The sequence below is a fragment of the Onychomys torridus genome, chromosome 15 (assembly GCF_903995425.1).
Source record: "Onychomys torridus chromosome 15, mOncTor1.1, whole genome shotgun sequence".
NCBI classification, from domain to species: domain Eukaryota; kingdom Metazoa; phylum Chordata; class Mammalia; order Rodentia; family Cricetidae; genus Onychomys; species Onychomys torridus.
The window spans coordinates 37,039,938-37,067,028 of record NC_050457.1 but is presented as its reverse complement, the minus strand read 5'-3'; the positions used below and the strand labels follow the sequence as shown (position 1 = coordinate 37,067,028).

The following is a 27,091-nucleotide window of genomic DNA, read 5'->3' as shown; positions in this document are numbered from 1 at the left end:
AGGCCCGGGCCCCGCCCCCAGCCGGCGGCGGCGGCGGCGGCCCTGAGCTGCAGTCCGGGCTGCAAGCAGAGCGGGTCGGCGCGGAGGGCGCGAGCGGAGCGGAAAGCTGAGTGTGTGCATTGCCCTCGGAGCTGCCCTCGGCGCACAGGGGCGCGGAGCCTGACCGCGGGGCCCTCGGGCCGGCCCGGGCTCGGGGCTCCGGGCTCGGGACCATGGCGCTGCGCGCCCGGGCACTGTACGACTTCAGGTCGGAGAACCCCGGCGAGATTTCTCTGCGGGAGCACGAGGTGTTGAGCCTGTGCAGCGAGCAGGACATCGAGGGCTGGCTGGAAGGGATCAACAGCCGCGGCGATCGCGGCCTCTTCCCGGCCTCGTACGTGCAAGTGATCCGCACGCCCGAGCCCGGCCCTCCGGCCGACGGCGGCCCTGGAGTCCCGGCCCGCTACGCCAACGTGCCACCCGGTGGCTTCGAGCCTCTGCCCGCCGCTCCGCCCGCCGCCTTCCAGCCGCTGCTGCAGCCGCAGGCGCCGCCGGGTTCCTTCCAGCCGTCGGGCGCCGGCTTCCCGTACGGCGGGGGCGCCCTGCAGCCGTCGCCGCAGCAGCTGTACGGCGGCTACCAGGCCAGCCAGGGCAGCGACGATGACTGGGACGACGAGTGGGACGACAGCTCCACGGTGGCGGACGAGCCGGGCGCGCTGGGCAGCGGCGCCTACCCCGACCTCGACGGCTCGTCCTCGGCTGGCGGCGGCGGCGCGGCTGGTCGCTACCGCCTGTCCACACGCTCCGATCTGTCGCTGGGCTCACGCGGTGGCTCGGCGCCGCCGCAGCATCAAGCGTCTGGAGCCAAGAGCTCGGCCACGGTGAGCCGCAACCTCAATCGCTTCTCCACCTTCGTCAAGTCGGGCGGGGAGGCCTTCGTGCTGGGCGAGGCGTCGGGCTTCGTGAAGGACGGGGACAAGCTGTGCGTGGTGCTGGGGCCCTACGGCCCCGAGTGGCAGGAGAACCCTTACCCTTTCCAGTGCACCATCGACGACCCCACCAAGCAGACCAAGTTCAAGGGCATGAAGAGCTACATCTCTTACAAGTTGGTGCCCACGCACACCCAGGTGCCCGTGCACAGGCGCTATAAGCACTTCGACTGGCTGTACGCGCGCCTGGCCGAGAAGTTCCCGGTCATCTCGGTGCCCCACCTGCCTGAGAAGCAGGCCACCGGGCGCTTCGAGGAGGACTTCATCTCCAAGCGCAGGAAGGGCCTGATCTGGTGGATGAATCACATGGCCAGCCACCCAGTGCTGGCGCAGTGCGACGTCTTCCAGCATTTCTTGACCTGCCCCAGCAGCACGGACGAGAAGGCCTGGAAACAGGGTAAGCGAAAGGCCGAGAAGGATGAGATGGTGGGCGCCAACTTCTTCCTCACTCTGAGCACACCCCCTGCCGCCGCCCTGGACCTGCAGGAGGTGGAGAGCAAGATCGATGGCTTCAAGTGCTTCACCAAGAAGATGGACGACAGCGCCTTGCAGCTCAACCACACTGCCAACGAGTTTGCGCGCAAGCAGGTGACTGGCTTCAAGAAGGAGTATCAGAAGGTGGGCCAGTCTTTCCGAGGCCTCAGCCAAGCCTTTGAGCTGGATCAGCAGGCCTTCTCGGTGGGTCTGAACCAGGCCATCGCCTTCACCGGAGATGCCTACGACGCCATAGGCGAACTCTTCGCCGAGCAGCCCAGGCAGGACCTGGACCCAGTCATGGACCTGTTAGCCCTGTATCAGGGGCACCTGGCCAACTTCCCAGACATCATCCATGTTCAGAAAGGTAAAGCCTGGCCCGTAGAGCAGGTGGCATGGGATGTTTTGTTCAGGCTGAAAGCAGTGACTTTGATAGGCAATACCCCTCTCTGGGTTCCGGTTCTGGTTCAATCTCCATGTCTGGGGACCCTGAGGGTTATGGACTTTTGGGATTTCCTTAGAGAGTTTTCAGTGGATTGATTGCTCGATTGCTCCTTCTTGTCAGAGAAGCCGCTCAATGTGTTGTCATTTCAGATTTTGAATGGGCAGGGAAGTCAGCTGCTCTATATGATCTGTGTGGACTGGGGCAGAATTAGCAGGGAACCTAAACCAGGCCAGGCAGTTCAACCCTTTGAACACAGCAGTGCTGGCAGAGATAGGAGAATAGGAATAATGGGTGCCTGGGAATAAAGGTAAGTCAGGCTTTCCACTCAGTTCCTGCTGTGGCCGGGGAGTTTGGCCAACCCTGTTCACAAAGCTGGGGCAGCACAGGGACTTCCTGTGTCAGCTTCTTATGAAATGCCCTAAGAGGCTCTCTACCTTCGGAATTTTTAAACCAGCTGACGTTTGGGCTGTTCTTTAGGATACAGGGAAGCTAGCTGGGGACAAAATAGAAGTATCATGTCTGAGAACAGTGAGTTAGCCAACCCAGTGTCAGAGTGGGCTGCTTTTAGTAGCTGGTGGTGGTACTGGCTTTTTTGACTCTGCAAATCACTTTCTGTAAACTGCAGCAGCCATGCCTGCCTGACCTGAGGTTCCTCGCCAGTCAGCCCTCCGATATAATGGCTCTATTGATCGAGAGTGAGAGATGGGGAGGTGTTGCTGTTAGGAATGTGGCCTTGCCTCTGGAGGTCCAGTGTGGGGGAGGTGGCAGCAGGCAGTCACCTCCTGTAGCATCCTGGGCTGGTGGAAGGCTGCATGGATAGCCAGGTTTGGCCTTGGGTGGGGGTGAAACTGTTCACTTCCCTGCCATGGTGGGGGACAGAGCATTTTGGGAACATCCCCGATCTTTGACTCGTTCTTTCTTGGCGTTCAACTCAGTTCTTCTTTCTGGTTCTGTGGAAGCAAACAGAACAAATTTGTTCCCCATCATGTCAGACCTTTTAGACATTTGGGGACATCAGTCTCTTTGCCCTTTTCCTTCCTCTTCCCCGTGTGACAAGTTAGTCCCAGTCTGACTCTTAATAGAGTGGGGGGATGGGGAAGTTCAAAGGTCTTGAATCCCTTCTTGCTGCTTCCTGAGCGAACAGCAACTTTGTTAACAATTTGCAGTTCATAAATACAGCTTAAGACTGAGCTGACTCTTTGAGCAATAATAGTACTGCTGGCCTGTATTGAACCCACATCTACAGTCTTTCTGTTTTATTTTTAAGTTATGAATCCTTACCCTTCTGGGCTGGTGCTAGTGAAACTGACATTTTGAGTCGCTAATGCAACATCTTACCATTTAAATCCGATTGTAATACTTCAGTCCGGCCCACGCGGGCTGCCTGCTGATGGGTTTGTACAGAATGTTGGCAATCGCTGAAGGAGGGCAGGACCAAGTACTGACGCCTCCTAGGTGGTGGGGGCGGGCAGGTCTCCGCTCCACCTCTGTGTGGGTTCATTCACTGGTTCTACTGTCTGCCATTCGGGCCTTTGGCGTGCCCTGCTGTGGAAACTGTGTATCAAAAAGCTGTGTTTGTCCCGAGGACTGCTTGAATGTGCAGTGAGTCCAGTCAGCCATTGAGTTTTGTTTTGTTTGGTTTTTCCTAAACCATAAAGCATGGATTGTCTCCTGTTGCTTGGGACCTGGAAATCCTTCCTCTTCAAACTGATGTTTCAGGTGGTTTAAACAGTTCTACAGGGTAAACATGTGTAGGCATTACTTGGGGAAACACGATTGATCGATTGATTGATTGTGACTTTTTTCTTCTGTCACCTTGGTGTATAAGGCACAGGGAGCTTGGGTCTCTAGATAACTTCTTTTAGAATGTTGCCACTTAAAGATGGAGTGTCCAATGCATAGGGCCAGCGTTGGCTTACATCCAGTATCTCCTAAGGATGCTAGTATTAGAGGTGCGGATGAAATTAAAATCCTAGCCCCCTGGCCTGGGGGAAGAAGCTTTTTGAGCATGCCTGGGACCTTGGCGAGGCACAGGTCAGCTGACCTTCCCTCTGCTCAGCTGTGGAGTTGCAGTGACTCTTGAGGTTGTTGTTGTTGTTGTTCCAGTGTGAGCACTTGGGAGTCTGCTTGAGCTGCTGGAGTTCTTTGTGTTGTTTTCTTTTTCCATCTAAGGTCTCAAAGTATAATCACATCCAAGGGCTCAACTGATTTTGGGGAATAGTGATTGCAAAAAGAACAGACAAGGAATACTCAAGCGGCTTCCCAGTCTTTTGCTGTAGGTGATCCAGAGTTTTTGATCTCAGTGTAGGGAGAAGTTTGATAATTGGACATTCACAACAATTATCTCACCTCGGGTGCTGTCTTTGTTTACAGGAAAGGCAGGTTTTTGTTGCTTTGATATTTTACATGCATGGGAAATTAAAATGAAATCTGATGGAAACTTCAGTTCCTCATTCAAACGGTTATAAGTAACAAGTGCTTAAGTGAGTTGTGACTAGAAGATTGGGCAACAGACACAGACCTGGCCATCACTGTTCAGAGTTTCAACAGCACCATCTGTTAACTTCAGGACCTCGGGTCCTGTGCGTTTTTCTTCTCCTTTGGTAATTTTGTGGCAATGCTTACTTCCCTTGGAAGCTTAATTGATAAAAAGTGGGAGGGGAAACAGGTTCTGCTGGATCCCTGTTGCAATCTTCCCAGGTGTTCACCCTGTGAGCATTATTAACTGGTCATCACCATGTCTCAGTACACTCACTGGCCTCCTTTGGGAATCTGAGCCATCCTGGTGGGGAACCCCACTACAGAATGGGTGTGGGTACTCTTTAAATGTGATGGGCTGGCTTTTGCTTAGGCTAATAAAGGTTTTAGTTTAGTACTTGGAGCAAACGTGAAGAGAGCCATATGGTTCCATCAGCTGAAAGATAATTCTAGAATTGTGTTTTTAAATCAACTAATGGACTCTTGGATAAATAGACCTACTTAGATTAATGGAGTGGAGCGGAGGGTGAGAGGGTTGCTGTAGCCTGTAGTAATGTTGGATGGAAATTTAGAATGTGCACAGATTGCCATCATACTTTGCTTGACTTAACAGGAGTTCTTTCAGCTCTTCAGAGCCTCTGCAGGCAATGTGTATGCTCAGGTCTGCCACTGACCCAGAAACCCTGTGGCTCTGATTTTGTTTCCCTCAATGGTAACATTTTATCTTCTCCCTGTCTGTGGTTCTTGCCTGCAGTGAGCTTTGATCCTGCTGAAGCTCAGGGACTTGAAGCAGTCCGTGGGAGAGTATTTATTAGGGGACTCCCAACATGCTCCATTTGGTTTCCAAAGATGTGATTAGCTCCTCCAGTTTAATAAAGCCACAACTGGATGGCTACAACTCAGGGTTTAAAAGTTTTACGTTTATCTCTTGAGGATTACAGTAGGAAAGGCCGTAACAGCAAATGAAGAGTTCCCTTGTGTGCATCTTTGCTTATAAATATGAACTTGAGGACTGGAGGAAACCACATAGAGCAGTTTCTTTATTCCGAGGAAAAGGCCTCAACCCACATTCCACACCGAAAGATAACTCACTTGGGGGAGATTCTTAGGAAAGGGGCCTCGGAAGCTACATACAGCCTGCTAGGCAATGCTGTTCAATGGAACTTTCAATAATGACAGCATGTCTGTTGGATGAGACCTCATTTGTCCCCTGTGAAGCAGGACCAGATAAATAGACAGTCCAATTTCTATACTCTTCACTTGATGGTGCAGACTCTATTTCTTTGCTCTCTAAATGGTCCAGATGGCCCTGCCTTTTCAACAACAACAAAATAGCCCCAGGACCTGCGGCCTGATGGCCAGAAGCCGGCCTGTCAGCCCACTGGGTAGAATTTCACCATTGTGCTGCCTTTCACCACCCCAGGAGGGTAGGTCTCGTGTCCCTCAGACATTAATTAAAGATAGCCAGAGTCCCAGCAGGGCAGACAAGGTGAGGCCATGCTGCCCAGTGCCCTGTTCTCTTGTGCTAAAAATAGCCTGAAGAAGGTGGTGCCCGGAATAAAGAGAAAGGGCTAAGGAGGAGGGATGTTTGCAAGGTCATCCTTTTGAAACCCCCAGGGCCAGAAATGGAGGCCAGTCGGTCTTTTTGTTTGAACTCAACTGGAGCATCTCTCCCCTCCTACCTCCACCTCAGCTGTTGACTTCTTGTCTAGAGGTAACGTCTTCCCCTTTCCACTTTTCTTAGTGGCTCTAAGGTAACCTCAGATTTCTGAAGTAGAGGAGTCAGTTGCTTGATTAAAGCTTAAATGTGGCTGGTCCGTGACTGGTTGGTGACTGTCCTGCTCAGACAGCTAGGTGGCTGCTTCTCTCTTCTCCCTGCTGGTGGTTTCTAGACTCTGAGCTCTGCAGTCCTGTGTGCCCCACTGGGAAGCCCAGATTGTTCTGCCAGTCTCAGCAGAACCGAGGGGACTTTCCTTCCCAGTTCCACCAGGAACTCTCGGCACCCCTGGGCTTCATTGGACTTCCCTTCTTGTTGGGACATGACACCCTGTCTGATCACCTTATGGTTTCCAAGCAGGAGAAATTCTGTGATTCACTAGGAAACAGGAAACTTCCCTTAAACTTAGGTTCCTTTTTGACGGCTCTATTTAAAAAAAAAAAAAAAAAAAAAAAAAAAACCTGCTGTATTATTTTTAATATTTTTAAACCAGTGTTTAATATTAAATTGGATTGCATCATCTCTGAAGCCCGTGATATATGATCATATATGAGCTGTGTTTAATGACATTGTATCCAGAAGACATAGACTGAACCATCTGGCTGCTGTGGGACGTCTTTCTGTACGCTGTGAATATGTGTTGCTCTGATTGGTTGATAGATAAAGTTGTTTGGCCAATGGCGAGGCAGACTAGGCAGAATAAGGTGAGGCAGGCGGTACATTCAAACTGAAGAGACAGGAAGAAAAAGGTCAGGGGAGATGTTGCGAGCTGCCGCCAGGAGCAACAAGATGTAAAAGTACCGATAAGCCACAAAGCCACGTGGCAAGACATAGAATAATAGGAATGGGTTGAATTAAGTTCTAAGAGCTAGTTAATAATGTGCCGGAGCCATAAGGCCATATAGTTTGTAATTAATATTAAGCCTCTGAGTGATTATTTTATAAGCAGCTGAGGGACCGTGGTCTGGATGGGACCAGAGAAACTTCTGTCTAAGTCTGGCAGCTGGTGTTTAGACAGCACATTCTAGATTTTATCTGGAGGCACAGATAGCATGCTTTGATCCTCAGTGAATTCTGGACCAGTGATAAAGGCGCTGTGGCAGTGTGGTTGTGTGCCCGGAGGATCATGGGAAGGGAGTGTGCTCTTTGTGTACCTGAGGCACAGGGCGGTTGGGTGGTTGGGCCAAGAGGTCTTGTGTGCAGCTCCATGGCTGTGGCGCCCCGCCCATCTGTGGAGCAGTGTGGAGTCTGTTGGGCTGGGGCGTGGGTGAGCGGGAGTAACTTTGAACAGTTGGAACCTCCATAATCTTCAGTGCAAAGTGGGAGCACTTCCCTAAGGTCACTCTGAGGATTACATAGTGCTTAGTAGCTGCTTACTAAATGTTTGGCCTTGAACCAGAAGGTGCTTTTAAAGTGGGAGTCAGTCTCCACTGAAACACAGTAAGTCCACCGTCCCTCCCAGCAGCCTCGAACCACCAGAACTGCAGGCATGGGCACAAAAGCTGGGGGAATCATTAGTACAATCCTGGGGCATTCTGTTTGAATCAGGGTATCTATCCTGTATTGGTACCAGCAATGGCTGGCATCGGTGGGGCAAATGGAGATATTCCCTGGAGAGATTAGTATGTTGTTCACACTAGATAGTTTATGTAAATTCTCTCTTGTCAACCCTCTTCCTCCCACACCAAATTAATTTTGTGCAGGGACAGATGGCTTCAACATTTCTGAGCATCATTCTCCACATCTGTAAAGATGAAGTTCTGGATTCCCTAGATTCGACTTAGTTTAGGCGATTCTTATTTTGTTAAACAACATTATTATTTCATACTGAAAGTTAAACAACTCAAGAATGCAGTGAACGTGTAGACAATGTTTCGGGCTGGTTTCAATAGTGTTTTGTCTGCCCATGTGACCGCAGGCTGGGGGCTCAAATCCTTTATCAGCTGACAACGGTAAGAACATTTAGTTCAGATCCGTAAACATGTATCCCTGGCTTAGTTCATGGGATGCTTCTAGAAGGGAAGTACCTGGCCTCCTGGCTGCCTGGGGGAGGGGGGTCCCGGTGTTCTGAAGCTGCCTTGTGGTGACCGTGTGGTGCCAATTCTAGGACCTAAGTGAGAGATGTGATGGAAGGGGCTGCAAAAGCGACCAGCTGGAATGCTGTTTTTTCTTCCGCCTGCAAAGCGAACTTTGTTTTGAACTCTAAACACAGCCTCCTTTCCCAAAATAAAAGAAAATCAAGTTAGTTTGCTTTTCGTGTTGTGACCCAAATACCTGCTCAAAAGCAGCCTAAGGGACGATGGGTTTGCTTTGACCCCGGTTTGAAGGTGGCATGCCCCTCCTGGGAGAGAAGACGACATCATGGCGGGTGGTTCCCTAGTGGCCGGAGTGTACAGGTGGGACTCCTCACCTGCTTCTGCTCCCGAGCTTTCTCCCTCTCTCTCTCTCCTCAGTGTGAGACCCCACCAGTCTCTGGGTGGTCCTCAGGTTATCTTCCTTATTAACTCCTCACAGACATTCCCAAAGGTGTGCTCCACTACTACCCTTAATGTAGACAAATTGACAGTCACATTAGCAACCGCAGTGGGTGTATAATCTGATTAAACTTCAGCGTGAATAATAAACTTCAGTCTTTTAACCAACATGTCATTTCTACCCTTTTTCTTAGAACTTTGTAACTTATGATGTGATTTGGTTTTCCCCCATGCATTATTTAGTGGATTGGATGACGGTAGGTTGGGAGAAAGGCAATATCATCAAGTTTATTCATAGGACCCTCTAAAAAATAAACTCAATATTTATTACATAAATATTTAAATAGATACCATTGCCTACACACTACCAACATTACATCAGTGACCCAGCTGATTACCACCATCGTGTAGCTTACATTCTAGCAGGGTGGAGACACGGTGAAAGATAAACACGGCAAGCCATAATCTACAACAGATATGTATGATATGCAGTCAGAAGTGGAGCAGGGAGCGGGGTGGAGCAGAGAGATGGACCGTCAATGTAGACCTCACCGGGAAGGACGGATTTACGTAGCTCCACGGAGGGAAGGAAGTCATCAGAGCAGGTATTGCTGGAGAGGACTGTTCAGGCAGAGGGTTCGTCTGTAACAAGGCCCTGGCTGGCTGTGGACGAGGAAGGTGGAAGAACAGCCAGGAGGTCAAAGGTTGCATCCAAGGCATTCCAGTCGGAGAGGTCCTCACAGAGGAGCACATTGGTAAGGCTTTGTAGGTCACTGTCAGGACACGTGTTCAAAGTTCAAGCGAGATCAAAGCTCTTGTAGGATCTTGAGTGAAGGAAGGGATGGCATCCATTTTAGACCTTTCCCACTTGTGCTGAGGAAAATGGCTTGGAGGTCCAAACAAGAAAACAGTTGGAGGGGGTGGCCGAGACAAGGGAAGGGTGGTAGAGGTGATTGATCAGGAGGGGTCCCAGCCCAATCTCTGTGGAAGGTACAGTCCTCAGGTTTGGGGCCTGACCAACAAGATGGAGCTCTTTAAGCCTGGTAGATACACTGGGCTCCTGGGTTGGGATCTGCATCTCTCTCCAACACAAGCACAGGCAGCCAAACCCCCGATCTGGACCCTGCTTGGAGTCTTCTAGTCAGAATACGTCCTTTAAGCAGTCGCCCTATGTAGGGCTTGGTGGTTGGCTGGTATTTACTGTCTCCCTTTTGTGATCCTGCATCATATAGCTACACTGCTTTATGTATCCGTAGTAAGTGCTTAATACATGTTTGTCACGTTAATGAAGCAGGCACTCATTAGTAAACTCCTTGGCTGACTTTGAGAGAGATGTCTTATGTGACTTACAGAATGCTTTTGTTTTCCCATTTAAAAGTGCACAGGAGCTAAAGATAGGATCTGCAAATACTTTATGGATGAAGTCATTAATATGTGAGTGATTTTAAATTCTAAGGTTTATGTGGCTATGATCTGACTTTCTGAAATTCATCGGAGAAAGGAAAATGAATATGTACCTCATAGTATTTCTTTATCTGGACTGCTTGGTGTTTCAATGTGTAGAGATAACACACACACACACACACACACACACACACACACACACACACACACAAATGTGTCTTTTCTGGTAGGTTTTAGTAGTTTTCTGGGGTCCTTTCTGCTTAATTTGGAGCACAAGGACCTCAGTATGTGCGTTTGACATTACCAATGGACTTGGATTCCTGGAGCATGGATGCTGAGCAGGTGGTACCTCATGGAAGTCATGAGTTTTGAAAGCAATTGTAAATTTGCAAGTGAGGTGGGAACTTCCCAGACCAAAGGAGCTGTGTATGCAACAATCAGTTCAGGCTGCCTCTCAGAATCAGCCCCCGCCCCCCAGTCTGTTGAACCTGAATGTCAAATGCATACCGTCTGGACATTAGTGGTCTTCAACAAGTGCTTATGATATGCTTCTGGGTTTACAGCTGCTGTTGTGGGTGGTGAGGGGGATGTTATAGAAGATGGGTACTAATGTGGCCAAGTTAACACTTCCGGTGGACAGGTGTGTGGTGTGGGAAGCTTTTGAAATAATTGAAACGACATGGTAAAATCCTGAATGGACGCAGGGTCATGGGATGGAGAAGAAGAGACAGGCCCTTCTGTCTGCAGAAGTAGATAAAGGAGACAAAAGGACCCGTAGATGGTGAACTGTGGAGCCCCAGGCATGGGTCCTGGGGGATAGCTTTAAACAGGTCTCCTAGCTCTAGCCTGTGGGCCAGGTGTACAAAGGGGCTTGTGTACAGCACTTGAGCTGAAGATGGTTGTTATGCGTTTAATGGTTCTGTAAGTGCCTGCATAATAACACCCCCGTGTTGCCTGTTGATCTGCAAAGCCTAAAATATTTACTGTCTAGCGTTCAAAGAAAATGTTTGCTGAGCCTCTTGTTAAATACAAGCAGGCTAGTGGGGTGGAGGTTCAAGTGGTGGTTGCTGCTGGTTATTGAGTTTGCTGTGGGGCTTTCCCTATTCCAGCACACTGGTGAACGTGGCACCATGGTTCTTTGAACAGGTGATTCACATCTGTCTTTAATGGGATCGGTGTTTAATGTCTTTAGGTAGTGGTGTTATCTCCTGTGTTAGTTTCCCAGGACTGCTCTAACAGGTCACCGCAATCTGGGTGACCTACACAGCGGCAGTGTGTCCCATTACAGTTCTGCAGACTGGCTCTCTAAACTGAGATGTTGGCAGAGCCGCTGCCCCTCCACGGAGACCACTTCCATTCCTGGTTGCTGGCCTGCCTCAGGGTGGCTTGGCCCCAGGTGGTCACTGCAGTCTGTACCCATCGTGACATGGCATTATCCCTGTGTGTAACTGACTGGCCGGCCATCGGGCTGTATGCTTCCTGGGTTCTTGCCTGCTCTGGCCAGTATGACCTCACATCTGACATGTGCAAAGACTGTTTCCTGGTGGATAAGGATTGGGTGATGCTCTTTAATCCAGTACAGTTAGCTAACTTCCCCCCAGAGGGCATCATCTCCTGTTGGTGATCCTCACAACTGAGGATGAGAAGTTGGGCATGTCCTAGGTCACACGGCTGACAAACCAGAGCCGGATTTGAATTCATGTTTTACCTTGAGACTGGTGTGAATACTGGCTAGGAAATAGATTCTGTTGACACTTAGCAGCTGGTAAAGGGTTTTTTACTAAGTAGTGGCATCTTGATCATCTTCAAAGTAGCTAGCAGATTTTGAAGGCTTTTACCATGTACCTGGCCTGGTACTTCTATATATTTATGTACACTGTACCAGTTTAAACCTCTGTTTTTGCCACTTTACAGGTAGGCACTGAGCCATGGAAGTTGAAGCCTGAGATTCCAGCATACTTCCTGGTGTTGATGTAGGCCCAGAAAGCTCTGCCGATGCATGCAGAGATGAGGAGGCTGTTGAGTAGGTCTGCGGGTGCGCCTTTGGAAAGGAGCAGGTGAACTTGAGACGGCTGCTAGCTAGCTAGAGTGGTGGCATTTGACCAGGTGCTGGGTGTCTGGAGGGGCTTAGTGTTACCCCTGGGTGTTAAGTTTGGGTGATAGGAAATGGTGAGGCCAGGAACAGAAATACACGGGCCAAGAGGAGGAGCGGGCTGAGGAGAGAGGGGTGAGGCTGAAAGGAATTGTGGGAATCCTGTGGTCCAGGCCTCGGCCTTCTGTTTGTTTTATTTGTGTTTTCAGGCAGGTCCCTCTCCGTAGCCCAGGTTTGCCTTGAATTTATGGATGTCTTCCTGCCTCAGCCTAAGCGCTGGGCTAACAGGCATGCACCGCTATGGCCACCTTCGTTATTTTAATTAAAGGAAAAACTGCAATTTCTTTTGAGCTACAAAGGTAAAAGGGAGGCTCTTGCTAAAATAAATCAACAGAGGAGCCCCTCTCTTAAGGCCTGGCAGCATAAATAATACCAGCTCTTGACAAGGACCAGCAGGGCCTTGCAGGAGTGGGGATGGCTGTGTGTGTGTGTGTGTGTGTGTGTGTGTGTGTGTGTGTGTGTGTGTGTGTGTAGGGGGGGGTTCCTTTATATTCACAGGGGACTCAATTCCTGTTGTGCACAATATAATATTCTTAGCTGCTACAGATAACAGCATGGGCCGTGGCAGTGTTCTTGTGCTTCAAGACTTGTATTTGGAATATATCTTTGAAGGCGGTGTTTTCTAGGTCTTGAGTTCTGTCTCTGGTTGGTTAGTTGTTCTTGGGCTGTTACCCAAGGAAATTCAGACATGCCAGAGTAAAGAGTAAAGCCATGGACTCCTGACCCCCGCCAGCACAGGGAAGCAGGGGAGCCTGGGGGAGGGGGAGATGGGAGTGCTGAGGGCGTCTCTGTCTAAGCCGCTGATTTAAGAACTGCCTCCCCACCCCCACTCATGGGGTGGTGTCTGGCGGCAGCCCTCATGCCATGGTTACAGTGAAAGAAATAGAGGAAGGCCTAAACTGCCTTCCTTGTGTGACATCATTGTCATCATTTCAGGGAAAATACTAGACAGCGAAAAATACATCCTTGAACTATTGTTGTGGCGGCAGGTTAATGCAGTCCTCTTGGGCGTTTTCACAGCCCAGCCTCCTGGAAGGCCTTGGCTCTGGTGGCTCATCAAGCTGTGGTGCCACTCTCCCTGGGCCTGGGCCTGGGCCTGCCCCGGGGGAGGGTCTTCTGTTAGCGGCCTAGGTGGGTTTGATTTTAGCCCAAACCCCCATTTTATCTTAGCAGAACAAAAGACACCATGGTTTTATTGCAATTTTAAGTACTTTCCCAGGCCCCCTTTTCTCTGCTATGACTCCTGGTGTTGGTTGTGAAGGTTCTGCTAATCCAAGTGTTTTGACAGCTTGCTGAAATTGCTTAGTGGGATTTTATGGCCAGAAAATATTTAAGAAAAGAAATAAGGGTTGGGGATTTAGCTCAGTGGTAGAGCACTTGCTAGGTTCAGTCCTCAGCTCCGGACCAAAAAAAGAAAAAATACGTGCTTTGTCTTTCTTATGCTCAGATTTTAAGTCTTCATTTGTATTTGCTGAGATAGAGCCCAGTCAGCATTTCCACCTTTATACCCTCTCTTTGAAGTATAGGTATTCTGTGTTTACAGGATCGTCTTGGACATATTTTGTCATCCAGTGTTTGAAAATCTACTCCTTGGTTCTGGAGACCAACCACAGGGCTTTGCTTGCTGAGTGTGGCTCCCCACTGAGCTAATCCCCACCCAGGTTCAGTATTTCTTGGGAGTTGAAGCATCATAAGAACGCTTGTGAAATTCCAGCCACAAACATTTTGTTTTTAGCCAATAAGCTGCAAGAGATGCATGGCTGCAGACTTCATTTGGGAACAAGGCAAACTGAGCATCCATTGATGCTCTTACTCATCCTGGACGTCATTCTGTGGGTGGACCTTAGTGACTGGGGGGAAGCTGTCATAGCTGGTTCTTCAGAGTATAGCAAGGCTTTTTTACCAAGAACAAGCAACTTATTTTATTTTTAGGACCAAAACGAGCTTAGACAATGGAATTCTTTAAATGATTTTTTTTTTTGTTCCCCCATTAACAAGCAGCCAGAGTTTTCTGTCACTCATTCTTCTTGTCTCGACTGTCTGAAAATAGCTCCAGACTTCTCGTCATTTAATTCAGTTACGAGTTGAAAGTGAATTCAAATGAATTTACCTTTGAAAGTTACTAGTATTTGGCTTTAGTGGCATTTAAGCCCTTCCAAAAGAGTTGTTTGGGGCCAAGTATAGTGATCCTCGAACTAGAGAACTAGAGATTGAGTTAAGGGATTGTGAATTCAGGGGTAGTCAGGACCACCTAGTAGGTCTGTGTCTCAAACACAAACAAGTAAGTGAAATGCTTGTTTTCACTGGCTCAGTGTTTGTACCTGGCAGAGTTCATCATTGACTTGACTGAGTGGAATTCTCGAGGCACTTTGGGGATGCTCCTGCTTGATGTGGGCAAGCAAACTGCCCAGTTCATATGCAGCCAGCTCTCACTGGTATTACCATCCATTTCCTAAAGCTTTACCTTCCAACCTTTGAAAATTGGATGGTGATTGCTTTCCTGTGAGTGTTGAGGAGAAGAACATGCAACCTTCAGAGAGGGTAGCACAGAACAGGTCCCTTGATAGCCTGTGTGACTGTCACCACCCCGGTGGCCATCCCTGTTAGATGGATATTGGCCTTTGTTTTGGAAGCATTTTACTTGAGGGGCAAGTGCATAAATACTGGAAGAGAGCATATCAAGTGGGTGGAGACCCTAAGGGAGGAAGAAGAGGAGTGGGGGAGAGGCTGCTGGAGGGGAGGAGGAGGGCTACAAGGGTGTGGGGACCAGAAAGGGAGGAGAAGGAAGTAGGCCACCTTGACCAAAGAAGCAGCATTTTCTTTCAATGTTGGTAGTACGAGGGAATGAAAATAAATTGCCCATCCATCCAGACTACTGGTCCCTGGGCTCCATCCTGCTTTATCCCTTACACCAAGGCCTCTGTTTTCTGAGAATGCCCATAGGGACACCAAAAATCTACTTTATGTTTTTGGCACACTCATGATTTCAAACTCAAATGTGTTTTTACCACCACCACCACCCCGGGAAAAAACATGGCCTTTTGTGTAAATGGCTCAGACCAAACCTACTGGGAACACATTTGGATGAGGATGGGAAGACAGAGCCAAGATGCAGAGAGAATCAGGGTGAGGGCATACAGAGGAAGACCTGCACCAGCCCCAGCACCTTTTCAAACAGAGTTGGGGTGATTCCCGTGGCAGTAGATAGCCTGTGAAGCTGGTTTTTCCTTCTTTCTTTTGCTGGGTCAGTTGGTGCCAGGAAAGTTGTCCGTCCCCATGGAGCAGGACACAGGGCACAGTTGTTGACTTAGTTCAGCTGGTGGTGGATTGTCCCTGTGTGCTAAGACCCCAGCTGCAGGGCTCCCGTGGTCTCTCTGCAGAGGCAGTAATGTGGAAATACTTAGTAAGCGTTAGCTTTTGACTGAGGGAAATGATTTAATGACATGGTACATGCTCTATCAAGTGGTGCTGACTTTCTTGATCATTATTCTTTTATAAAATTTGAGTCTTTAATGTAATGATATTAATGAACTTTGTTAATAATTAAATTCTTGCGTTTCAAATTCATTGCAAACCTGAATAACATGCTCCTGATTAAAGGGAGTGTGTGCGGATTACAAGCAAAGACGTGATTCTCTCTAGCTTTGCTCTTGCAGCCTGAGCGGATTGTAAGACTTCCCAGGGTGCTTACCCTGGTAACACACACAAGGTAGGGAGCAGGTGGAAGTGAATCCGGACCTTGGGTGTCTGTAGAGCTGATTCTGGAGTTCTGAATGGACACAAAGTTCCTTCCAGAGGTGGGTCGATGGGAGTAGGTTTGAGAAATGAACCTTGCTGAATTTTGCAGTTACAGAGTCTGCATGGGAATTTAGGAGAGTTTGTTCATAATAGCAAAGTAAGAACATTGGTTAGTTCCTCTTAACTCTGAAAATGTGCCAAGTGAAGGATCCCTTTTGGTTTTTCAAGACTAGTTGGTCTCTGTAGCCCAGGCTGGTCTGGAATTCACTATATTGCTCAGGTGTCTTGAGCTCATGGTGTCTTTCTAACCCCTTCTGCTCTCAAGTGCTGGGATACAGGCCGGAGCTTGCTTGCTAGCTTGAGATGTGCATCTCACATCTTACCTGTTAATGTCCACAAAGCTATTAGCAGTCTCCTGCAGACACCTGTGAAGTCTCAAGGTGGAAAGGGCCAGGCTGGCCCACAGGTGGGAATGGTGGTTTCTTTGAAATAAATAGCCCTGGACGTTTTGGATAGGTGACAACCTCTTACTTGGAAGATTTTAGAATTATACCATAAACTCTTCCAAGCACCTTTCGGCTTCAGCTAAATAAGGAGACCTGGTACCAGCTATGCCCTGCTCACCTGGGCCTGATCTGTAGCTCACCTTCCTCACAGTCTGTCAGGCCTGGAGTGATGGGTGGGGTTGGTCATATGTCTGTGGAAGCTCAACCTTAAGGCTCCTGCTGCTCCTTTAGAAATAAATGATGAGCCAAATGAACTTTTAGTCCTGTTGAGGACTCCGGATAATTTTGCCAAACTAATTTAATAGGTCAACCAAGTGCCCGCCAGGAACATCCCTCTCAGTATGTATGCTTTGTAATATGTGGTGCACCCCACCCCCACAGAGCTCCTCACAGGAAGGAACCATTAGAATGTGCTAAAGGCCCTGCTGGTGCTCTGGGACAACCTATGCTACTTCTGCCTTTTGGGGATGTTGCCCAAGTGTTCCTCTCCCTTCAGGCCCCTTCCTGTGCTTGGAGGACATGTCAGGAGCCCCGTTTCCTGTGGGTGACTCAGGAGCTTGTACTGCTTTGCACCACCTTCCTGTAAGAATCAAGTGCTCTGAGCCCCGGGTCTCTGTTGTAGACCCCTTTAAAGTAAGCCCTTGCTTGGTTCACTCACGGACTAACTCATGTCTGTCTGTTAGCCCAGTAAAGCCCCCTTAGAAATTGTTCCCACCAATCACTTACGCATTTTCTTATTTATGAGCACAAATTCATTGGATGGAAACAGTGGAGTTCATCATACACGTTTGGAATGGACTTTGAGCATAACCCCGCCCTCATGCTCTTGGGTCCCCTCCCCCTTCCTCCTGACCTCCTCCCCTCCCCCCAATAGTCCCCTTCTGCTTTCATGTCTTTTTTTTTTTTTTTTTTTGGTTTTTCGAGATAGGGTTTCCAGGGTTTCTCTGTATAGCTTTGCGCCTTTCCTGGATCTCGCTCTGTAGACCAGGCTGGCCTCGAACTCACAGAGATCTGCCTGGCTCTGCCTCCCAAGTGCTGGGATTAAAGGAGTGTGCCACCACCACCCTTCTTAAAAAGAAAATCTAGATTGAGATGAGAGAAATGGGGTATTTGTCTAAGTGTTATATTTCACATAATGTGGTATTTTCCTGCAGTTGACATCATTTTGCATTTCTCCTGTATGGGCCTGTAGGTGGGTGTGCGCCTGTGTGTGCCAGTGTGTTTCTCCTTTGGATAGCTCACTGAATCTGGAGCTCACAGATTTGGCTAGATTGCTCAGCCAACAAGCCCCAGAGTTGGCCCCAGAGACCCTCCTGTTTCTGCCCCTCTGGCACAGCAGTGTGTGGGGCATGTTACAAGAGTAGTCCCCTATGTTTAGCTTTTAGTGGGTGCCAGGGATTGAACTCAAGTTCTCATGCTTGCACAGCAAGCCCGTCACTAATTAAGCTGTCTCTGCAGCCCCAATTTGTACTCCCTTAGGGCAAAGTAATACTCCATGTGTGCACCTGCCACATTGTCTTTAGGCTGATTCCAGAATTTGGCTGTGGGGATCAGTGTTGTAGTAATTATGGGGGTGAAGGTGTCTATTGCGTGCTGGCTTAAGATTCCTTTGATCTGCACCAGAAATGCTGCAGGTGAATCGGGGTAGTTCTTTTGTTAGTTTTTTTGAGGACCCTGCATACTGATTTCCCATAGTGTCTGCATTAATTTACATTCCCACTAACACTGTGTGAACTGCTTCCAGCGTCTGCTTTTTTCCTGCTTTGTTGTTTTGTTCTTTTTACCTTGGTGACATCCATTCTGACTGTGGTGAGGTGGACTCTCACTGTATTTAGGATTTATGTTTTCCCGATAACTAAGAATTATTTCAAGTGTATCTTGTCTGTTTGTACTTCTTGGAGAACTGTTCACAAGCCTTTTTTTTCTTTCACTTAGAAACTGTCACCCTAACCATGGGCATTATGGGACTTTTTGTTGCATAGTGCTCTCTTGACCTTAGACACCACCACCACGTAATCTCTTCCTCCATTCTTTCATCTCTCCGGTCGGTTTTGAAAGCAACATGGCGATAGGCATTTGTGAGGGGCCAGGTCTCTCCTAAAGGAACCACTTAAGTAAAGCTTCTGAAGCCTTCGCCTGTCTCCCATTGGTTCCCTGATGGAAATGTGTGGTCCCTTTGTTGTTCTGGGCCGGGCAGTGGTTTTTGCTTTTATTTCACTGTCCTCTGGGGTTGGAGAGAATGCTTCAGCGTTGCTGTCCTGCTCTGCGTGGGCACTGCAGCTGGCTGCATTGCGGGCACCTCTGCGGTTGGCCCTGAAGCCCTGCAAAGCATTTGGAAAGTGGCCATGGAAGGAGCAAGCCTGCGTTGATCTGACTCTGCCCCAGTTCCCCTCCCCAGCTCCCCGCTCTTACTGTGAGAGTTGACTGAAACATTTGCAAACACTGTTCTTCTTTTGATATTTAACGTGTTAACCGTGAAACGTGCCAAGTGTAGGGAACGGCACAGATAATTGCCAGCTTCCCAACTGTCAGCTGTGGGAATGAGCAATTTGTAACAAAACCCAACTTCTAGCCCTAGTACACCAGCTAGTTCCCGCTGATGCTTCTTCGAGCATTGCCCTTGGGGAAACGTGCTTTTGATTTGCTCTGGTGAACCCAGGCGGCAGAGCTCACTGAGGAGAGGTGGGCAGAGGGAAGCTTCTGGACCCTCCCAAGCCATTCTCTGTCCCCATGTGGCTTTGGTTGTTGAAATCTGTCCGGGTTCTATTCATTCCCAGTCTGAGATAGAAAATTAGCTTTTCTAATAATTAATCATCTCCCTATGATGGAAAACACCAGCTCCCTGTTTATTTGTTAGAAGTTGTAAAATAAAAAATTTTAATAGCTTTCTTGTGCAAAGCAGAAAAATTTAGTTTTTGTGAAAAAGAAACTTTGTGTTGCATTGGCTGTGGAAGGCCCCTGAAGTTATGGCTGTGAACTTCATAGGCAGAGGATGTGTGTAGAACGCTGGTGGTTTTCTTTCTTTTATTTTTTCGATTTCCTGCTGTCAGCTTGTTTTATTTTTAATCTTCTTTCTTTTAAAAGTAGTTCTAGAAGAAATCAAGTTACCCGTATTTCATTTAAAAGAGTCATTTATAAAGATTTGCTCTCCATCACGAGTGACAGAGTGGTGCAGTTTGAGACAGGGTCTTACAGTGTTTCTCGGGTGGCCTGGACTTTACAATCCTGCCTCAGCCACCGTGGTGGAGGCGTAACCCCCTTGACTGCACACACTAGTCTTTTTGTTTGCACGCTCACAGTGTGCCATTTAATGCCGTCACGTACTACTGTTCATATGTTCTCAATGTATCGGGCATGTGTGTACTGTGTCACCCCTCAGAAAAGGATTTGAACCCTTGCACAGGAGACACATTTTTCGTAGACACACCTCCTGCTCATTTCTGTCTTGCGGTCTTGACGTGCTGTGGCAGCAAACTTGAATTTCGTTAAGTGGGTCACACTGAAAGTCTTGGCATTCATCTCCCTTTCTGACCCTTCTTCTTTAATTCACAATAGTGATGTGGGTTTTTTACCAGAATGTTCCAGTTTACCTGTCAGATAAACTCATACATCCCTACAGCAGCTATGTGTTAATATTTTGGGTTGGAATCGACAATGGATGCCATCTTCCATGGTATCCAAGTAGATGGAGGAAAAAGAAGAAAAGGAAAAACAAAAACACGGAGCTCCCTCTAGTCTGAGTTTGTTTTAGATTTTCAAATACTGCAGTGTTTATTTTTTCAGTATTTAAGATAAAAACAAAAGGTTTTACAGATTCGGTTAGTAAATTGAATTAGGTTAGTATAAGGAAAATTTTCAAACATAAACAAATTTCCACATTCAGAATGCCTTTTGAATTACATGGCAAAACAAAAGCCAGGGAGGGGGTGGAGGGATGGTTCTTTGTGTAAGAGTACTTGCTGAGTAAGCATGAGGATGCTGAGTTTGGAGCTCAGCATCCACTCACAAAGCTGGGCATGGCTTCACTGGGTGGTAATCCACTCACAAAGCTGGGTATGGCTTCACCAGGTGGTAATCCACTCACAAAGCTGGGTATGGCTTCACCAGGTGGTAATCCACTCACAAAGCTGGGCATGGCTTCACCAGGTGGTAATCCACTCACAAAGCTGGGCATGGCTTCACCGGGTGGTAATCCCAGTAGTTTGGGAGGAGAGGAGACAGGAGGGTCGCTGGGCTTGTTAGCCTCTCACCCTGCTCCAAGTTCTGTGAGCTAATCCTGTTACAGTAAGGTGGAGAATGATAGAACAGGGTGCCTCCACATCCTCCCAGAATCTACGCATGTGTGCATTTACCATACATGTACACACACTCACATACAAACTTCATAGTCTCTCCCTCTCTCCCTTCCTGCCCCCTCCCCCAGCTACTGTGAGGAAAGTGAGAAAGGAGACAGCAGTCTGGCCAGGAGGGAAGCATTGGCTGACCTGCGGCAGGACTGGCCCCCAAAGCCCGCTTTTCTTGCCTGTTCGGGCACCTGTTCCTTTTCTGCATACTTGCGGTGTTTGCTTTGAAATCCGTTGTTCACTCAGATCCCACCTCAGCCTCTCCACGGTTACCTGGTGACGCAGGATCACATGGCGAGTAACTCTGATTTCTCTGTTCTTCAAGTAGGTGTAGTATCTGCTGTAAGTTGTGGCAAGGTTAGAGGCTATGTGCACGGTGCCTAGCATGTATCAGGACTGTTCTTGACAGTGACCATTTGCTGTCTGTCTACTTCCAATCTGCCCCATTCTTATACCCCCAATACCCTTGGCACAGCACGTGGCCTCTAGCTGGCCCTTGCCGCCTTTCCTGTCATGACATAATCCAGTTACCTTTGGGCAGAATTCGGCACTTCGAGGCTGAGTGCACTTGCCACATGGCTTCTTGGTGAGCTCAAGAGGGTGGAGTACACGTGTTTGATTCTACCTGTTCCACCAAACCAAAACGTTAAGCATGGTAGGCTCTCCATCAGTAGTCTATAATGAATTAAAGCCCACACGGGCTGTAAACAACCCTGTTACTACTTAGTAGACGTACATGTGGAAGAAAACTCAGTCTTGAATTTTTCCTTGGCCCCTTGAACACTCACATTTGGAAGCCTTAACCGTTCTAACTGCTCCAAATTCAGCTTAGGGGCACTCATGCATCCTGGGCAATGACTCAGTCTTTCAGCGCTAAGGAGCCGGAAGAACATTACCGTGAGACAGCAACCGTTGTACACTGCATCGGCACCTGAGCGTTCATGCACTGTACAGACCCGAGCACACTGTGGCCAATGGTAGAGCTTGTCCCTTGTGTTTGAACCCTGGACTGTGGCTTCCAGAGGTACCTTAGATTGAAATTGAATGAAAAAATAGTCAAATCGCCAAGACCTCCCTCTTTTCTCTCTCTGCCATTTTAAAACATGGATTTTTATATCTTTAGTTGTTTCTTGAAATATTTTTTTTCTAAAATGTTGCCTCTCAGTGTTCTGGTCTTTCTCTATGTCAGTTGGAAGTCTGTACAAAAATAACAAAGACACTGTGTCACAAAAGGCACGTGAGTGGATGCAACCTTTTTAATATAGAGCAGGCAGGGCCAGGCAACATGCTTATGTTCAATTCCAGTACTCAGGAGGCAGAGGCAAACCTTTCTCTGTGAGTTCACGATTGCCCCTCCCCACGACTACAAAGGGAGTTCCAAGCCGGCTAGGAGATTACAGTGAGAGCCAGTCTCAAAAAACAAAACAAAAAATAATATGGAGCAGTCAAATATTATTACTTTACTGGTACTGCGGGCTAGGAGAAATGTCGAAAGTCTGATACTTCCCTTAGCTCTTAGCTGGACAGGGGTAGTCTTAAAACTATGTGTTGCCTCAGGGACCTAGCTGCCTCTCTGCCCAGCAGAGCATCCTTCTCTCAGTGGCAGGGTGGAATGGTGTCCATGGCAGGGCCAAATGTTTCAGGCATGGATGTCTGCCCCTGCTGTGCTATGCCCTGCTGCTCTGGGACTCTGCCCATTTCAGTGAAAGATCTCATTTAGAATGAATACATGAAAAACATGTGGGCATGTGCATTCCTCCACAGACATGCATTTCTCTGCAGAAAATTTGCTGTTGGTGGTTTTTCATTCCCATCTTTGTATAGTGCTGAACTGGGGGGTGGGGCGGGCCTCAGCACACAGGAGCTCAGTGGTGGATCATTTGCCTGGTATATGTGAGGTCCTGCGTTTTATTCCACAAATATATTTAACATGGCTTTTTTTTTTTTTTTTTGAAAAGCACACTGTTTAATCTTTGTTTAATACTAGTTTGCTTCTTTTAGTTTACAGATTTGAAGGAATTAAGGAACAGGGATGGCCTCCTAGGGTAAAAGCGAGCTCTCTAATTCTGAATAGGCTGCCTTTCTCCCCAGGTGTCACAGTCACAGGTGACTCCTGGCTCCTGCGCTCTGTAGTCTCTTAGAGTGTTTTAGCAGCATGCTTTCTAGGTGCCTTTGACCATCTCCATCCTTAAGCTGCTAAAACGTGTCCAGGTCATGTGAGCATCAACATTGTTTAACCCTGGGAACCAATGGATACCGTCATTTCCTGGCTCCCCAGCCTTCTGTGTGGCCTGTGTTTCTGGGGGAGAGTCCACCCATGTGTGACTCCTGTCAAAATGACTGACCCCATGCCCCCCCCACCCTGCAGCACTCTGGAGAAATTCGTAGAGAAAAAGCTGTGGTTCTTTTGACCTTCTGAAGCAGGCATCAGAGCAAACAGAAAAGCCACTGCCCCGGTAATCTGGAGAAGATGTCACATTGTGATTATTGGAGATGCTGGTGTCCCATGTGTGGTCTCCAGGAGATGCTGTCAGACTAGACACATATGCATATCACCCTGTTGTCAGGCACGGTCTCTGGGGGAACCCGGCACGGACTTAGGTACCCTACAGCCTCACTGTACACTGACAACACTACCCAGCCCCTCCCCCACTGTGGCTTGATTTCCAGAGCCAGCTTGAGTTGGTACTGACATACTTCAGGGACGAAATAACTCTTTAGTGAGATTTTCTCAGGAAAGGGGACTTAATCCTTTCTGAGGTATGGTTTGGCATGAGTGTTATAGTCTCAAACATTGCAAACATGAAAACTGCAGGTTTGGGGTTTATCTGTAAAAGAACAACTTGCCACACCTTTTTGTTCAGTATAGCATCTCAAGAAGTACTACAGAGGCTTGCTCAGTGTGGAAGACATTGGTTGGAAAAGTGGAGTTGGAACCGCGGTCTATCTTCCAGAAGCCAGGGTGCTTTGGTATTTACAGTCACTGCTTTTGTTCCAAAGGATGTTGAAATAGTTTAGACAAGTACCAACAGGGCCTAAGTTCCTGTTTGATACTTAGATGTCACTGGGACTCGTGTGCACCTATGCATTTAATTATTACTCTCTTTGACTACAGGAGCTCTTACCAAAGTGAAGGAGAGTAGGCGACATGTGGAAGAGGGGAAGATGGAAGTCCAGAAGGCTGACGGCATCCAAGACCGCTGTAACACGATTTCTTTCGCCACGTTGGCCGAGATTCATCACTTCCATCAGATTCGAGTGAGAGACTTTAAATCACAGATGCAGCATTTTCTACAACAACAAATAATATTTTTCCAAAAAGTGACCCAGAAGTTGGAAGAAGCTCTTCACAAATACGACAGCGTCTAGAGGCTGGACCCGGGACTTTGCCCTTGTTTCCAGTCTAAGGATAGTTTCTGCAGCGGAATCAAAAGAGCTATTGCCAACTCTAGGTGGTGGTACAAGGATGGTTTTGTGTTCCACTGAAACCCAGCTGGATATATAATTATGTAGGAAAGAAACAGTTAATATGGTTATGTAGCAGAAACAGTACCACACTTTGTAACTAAATTATACTATGTATGCCTACACTACCATTGTAACTTTTGGATAATGATTATACTATTTGCCTTATTGCTTTTTGAAGTATGGGTATATCAGTGTATACTTTGTAGACCTCAAAACCCGTGAAGAGTCTCAAAGAAGCTGGCTGGATGAAAGCCTGCTGTGGATGCCTTTTTATTCTCATAGATCGAGATAAATTCAACCTAATCTCTGTTTACAAACTCCAGCTAGAGCAGCTATGCGACTTTGTGCCTTTAGACTGGTTGATTTCATTTCTGTCTCACCCCTGTTTAAGCCCCCACTTTTCTGATGGAGAGTGACAGGCCGGCGCGTTGGTGACAAAGTGTTGAAAACCTCCTGTTTCTGGGGCGGGTGGGAGAGTCCGTGGCCATCACTTTGCACAGGAAGCATCGTCCGGTAAGATGCTGGCAGTCACAGAGGAATGAGATGCGATGCCGTCTTTGGATGTGAAGTCTCATAGGGAGAGAGGCAGTGTCCCATGTCCTCTTACCCCTGTCGTAGCATGGCCTCTCGACTCAAGGGTCCCGCACACTGGGCATGCGGATTTCAGCAGATGCCCTTAGCGAATGGAGGAGGAGGAATCTGATCAGTTGGAGATAAAGTATAGAAACAGTGAGTGACGGACAGCACACTCACTCTTACTTCTTGGGAGGGCTTCCTTCTGTCTTTGTTTTTTTGTTTTTGTTTTTTTTTTTTTTTTTTAGCTTGAAATTTTCTTTCAGTGTTCAGCTTTTTGTTTTGTTTTTAAATGGATCTACACTGTTAACTGAATGAGACTCCACTGTGATTCACTCGTTTACTTAATCAAAAAATTTCAGGGATGTCTGTAAATTTCAGTGTTCTACGCAATGAGACGTGTTGGTTGATTTAAGGAGGGACCAGAAATAATTTCTCCTATTCCAGTACTGAAGGAAAAAAAAATACTGATTTATACTGTGTTTTTAAAAGCTAAATATTGATAAAGCCCCCCTCAGAACATTTTAATCTTAAAAATTATTTTAAATATAGTCTTTTATTATTATAAGGGAACTTCAAATGACTGATAAATACCAAAAAAAAAAAAAAAAAAAAAATTCTAAAGCAGCTTCATTTAAAAAGCACAAGGAGATTCTGGCTTGAAATGCCCAAATCTCAATGTTTTTTTGTAGTTGCTGAGCTAAATAATGTGATTCTTGAGTTTACAGATGTGAAAGCTGTCACTGAAGGTTGAAACACCCATATCTACTGTCCCTGTGAACTACACTTAATGCTACCCCAGAATCCCTGGTACTGAAATGTCGACATGGGGTACAGAGGCCAATCTCCAAGGGGTGAACCATTGACATGAAAGGGTCAGCTTGCAGAAAGGTCAAGAAAGGAAAAGCTATTGGGATAATTACTCGACAGCGCATTTACTCTCTACGAAGTAATCACATATGGTTTGAGTTATTAAGAACAGATTATGATAATTTTGATCTCTGGTCAAATTCTTATACTTCAGAACCTAGAGCCAGACTTGGCATCACGTGGCGTTGTCTTTACTACAGGTGCGTGGGGCTTTCACCAAAAACCGTGTTCTCTTAAAAAACAACTTCCTCTTGTTGACTGCAAAGTACAGTTAGATAAAGAAAGTCCATATGTATTTAAAATTAATTTTATTGCAGAAGTTTGGCGGTTATAACGATAGCTTTTAATTTAAGTTTGAGTTGGTACTGGACAAGCAAGTTCTCTGCTTTTCACATGAGTTGAAAGTCACATTTATTTGCCTTTCTGTTTTGATGGTGGTTTGATTTTTTTTTTTTTAAGTGAATTACTAAACTTGTTCAATAGTAGCAAGGAAATTACCCGAGGAGGCGTCTTGTATGGTTGTGCTTTAGTCAGGGTGGACATAGCTTAAATGATAAGAACTAAAGATTAAAGGAAAGGAATATAAGTTCATGCTGCCTCCTTCTAGAGAACTTTTGTCTGCCCTAACCACATAGCATAATGCCACTGACTCATGGGACTTTAAGTGGATTCTGTGGGTTGAAGCACAGGAGTTATTAGTGTCCATTTTCATCCAAGATTCTTATTCTCTAACGTTCTTGGTCCTATTGAAACATTTCAGTATCTAAAAATACTGCAATGTTAATACCCAAGAGAAAAGCTATTATGTGTGTGCTGGTCATCATGATCAGTGTGGTACCTTTGTTGTTGTTGTTGTTTTGTTTTGTTTGTTGTTTTTGTTTTTTAAATAAACTATCATGCCCTTCGAGCCATCGTTTGTCTTTATTTCTCAAGTTTGAAATTCTGATTTGTAATTATGTGGGGCACCAGGGTGTGTGCCCTGGAGCCTGTTTTACTGTTTTTACTGTAGGCAGTGAGTTGTTGATGGGCTGTAGCCATGGTGCAACGAGACTGGCTGTACAGCCATGCATAGTTTTCTAGGCGGTTGTAGCTGAAGGCACAGTTCACACTAGTGGAACATAAATCAAAGCACTTTGCGGGAACAGTGCAGCGACTGGATTTTCCCAGGCTTCCCTGCTACTATGATGGTTTTGTGTTTATTCCTAACAAAACAACAGACTCTCAGATGCTGCTTTTTAATTGACTTACATTTCGTTAATATGTCTTGCATCACTCAGGACCTGAAAAACATTTCAGTTTGTCAAATCTGACATGTAAACATGTATATGTAAACCTTTACATGTTAGTCTCTACTGAGTCCTTTGCTAGGTATTTCCAACCCCCATGGGTTTTAATTTTCTCAGAATCAAGTACCTCATCTGAGCCTTTAATGCCACAGACATTACCCACCTTCCTCGTTTCCAACTTTGTCTTTGGTTGAC

General features: G+C 47.2%; 1 protein-coding gene across 1 annotated transcript; it reads left to right on the top strand.

Annotated features, from left to right (window-relative positions):
• Snx18 (sorting nexin 18) lies at positions 1-26,521 on the top strand. Its single transcript, XM_036207290.1, has 2 exons — positions 1-1,809; positions 23,815-26,521. Exons 1-2 carry the CDS (start codon positions 213-215, stop codon positions 24,066-24,068), a joined length of 1,851 nt encoding a protein of 616 aa, XP_036063183.1. The 5' UTR covers positions 1-212; the 3' UTR covers positions 24,069-26,521.
• The last annotated feature ends 570 nt before the right edge of the window (positions 26,522-27,091 follow it).

Excerpts from the sequence above, each read along its gene's own strand:
- Snx18 (XM_036207290.1), top strand. The coding sequence starts at position 213 with ATGGCGCTGCGCGCCCGGGCACTGTACGACTTCAGGTCGGAGAACCCC. Across the intron at positions 1,810-23,814 it reads CATCATCCATGTTCAGAAAG|GAGCTCTTACCAAAGTGAAG; the intron begins GTAAAGCCTGGC and ends CTTTGACTACAG.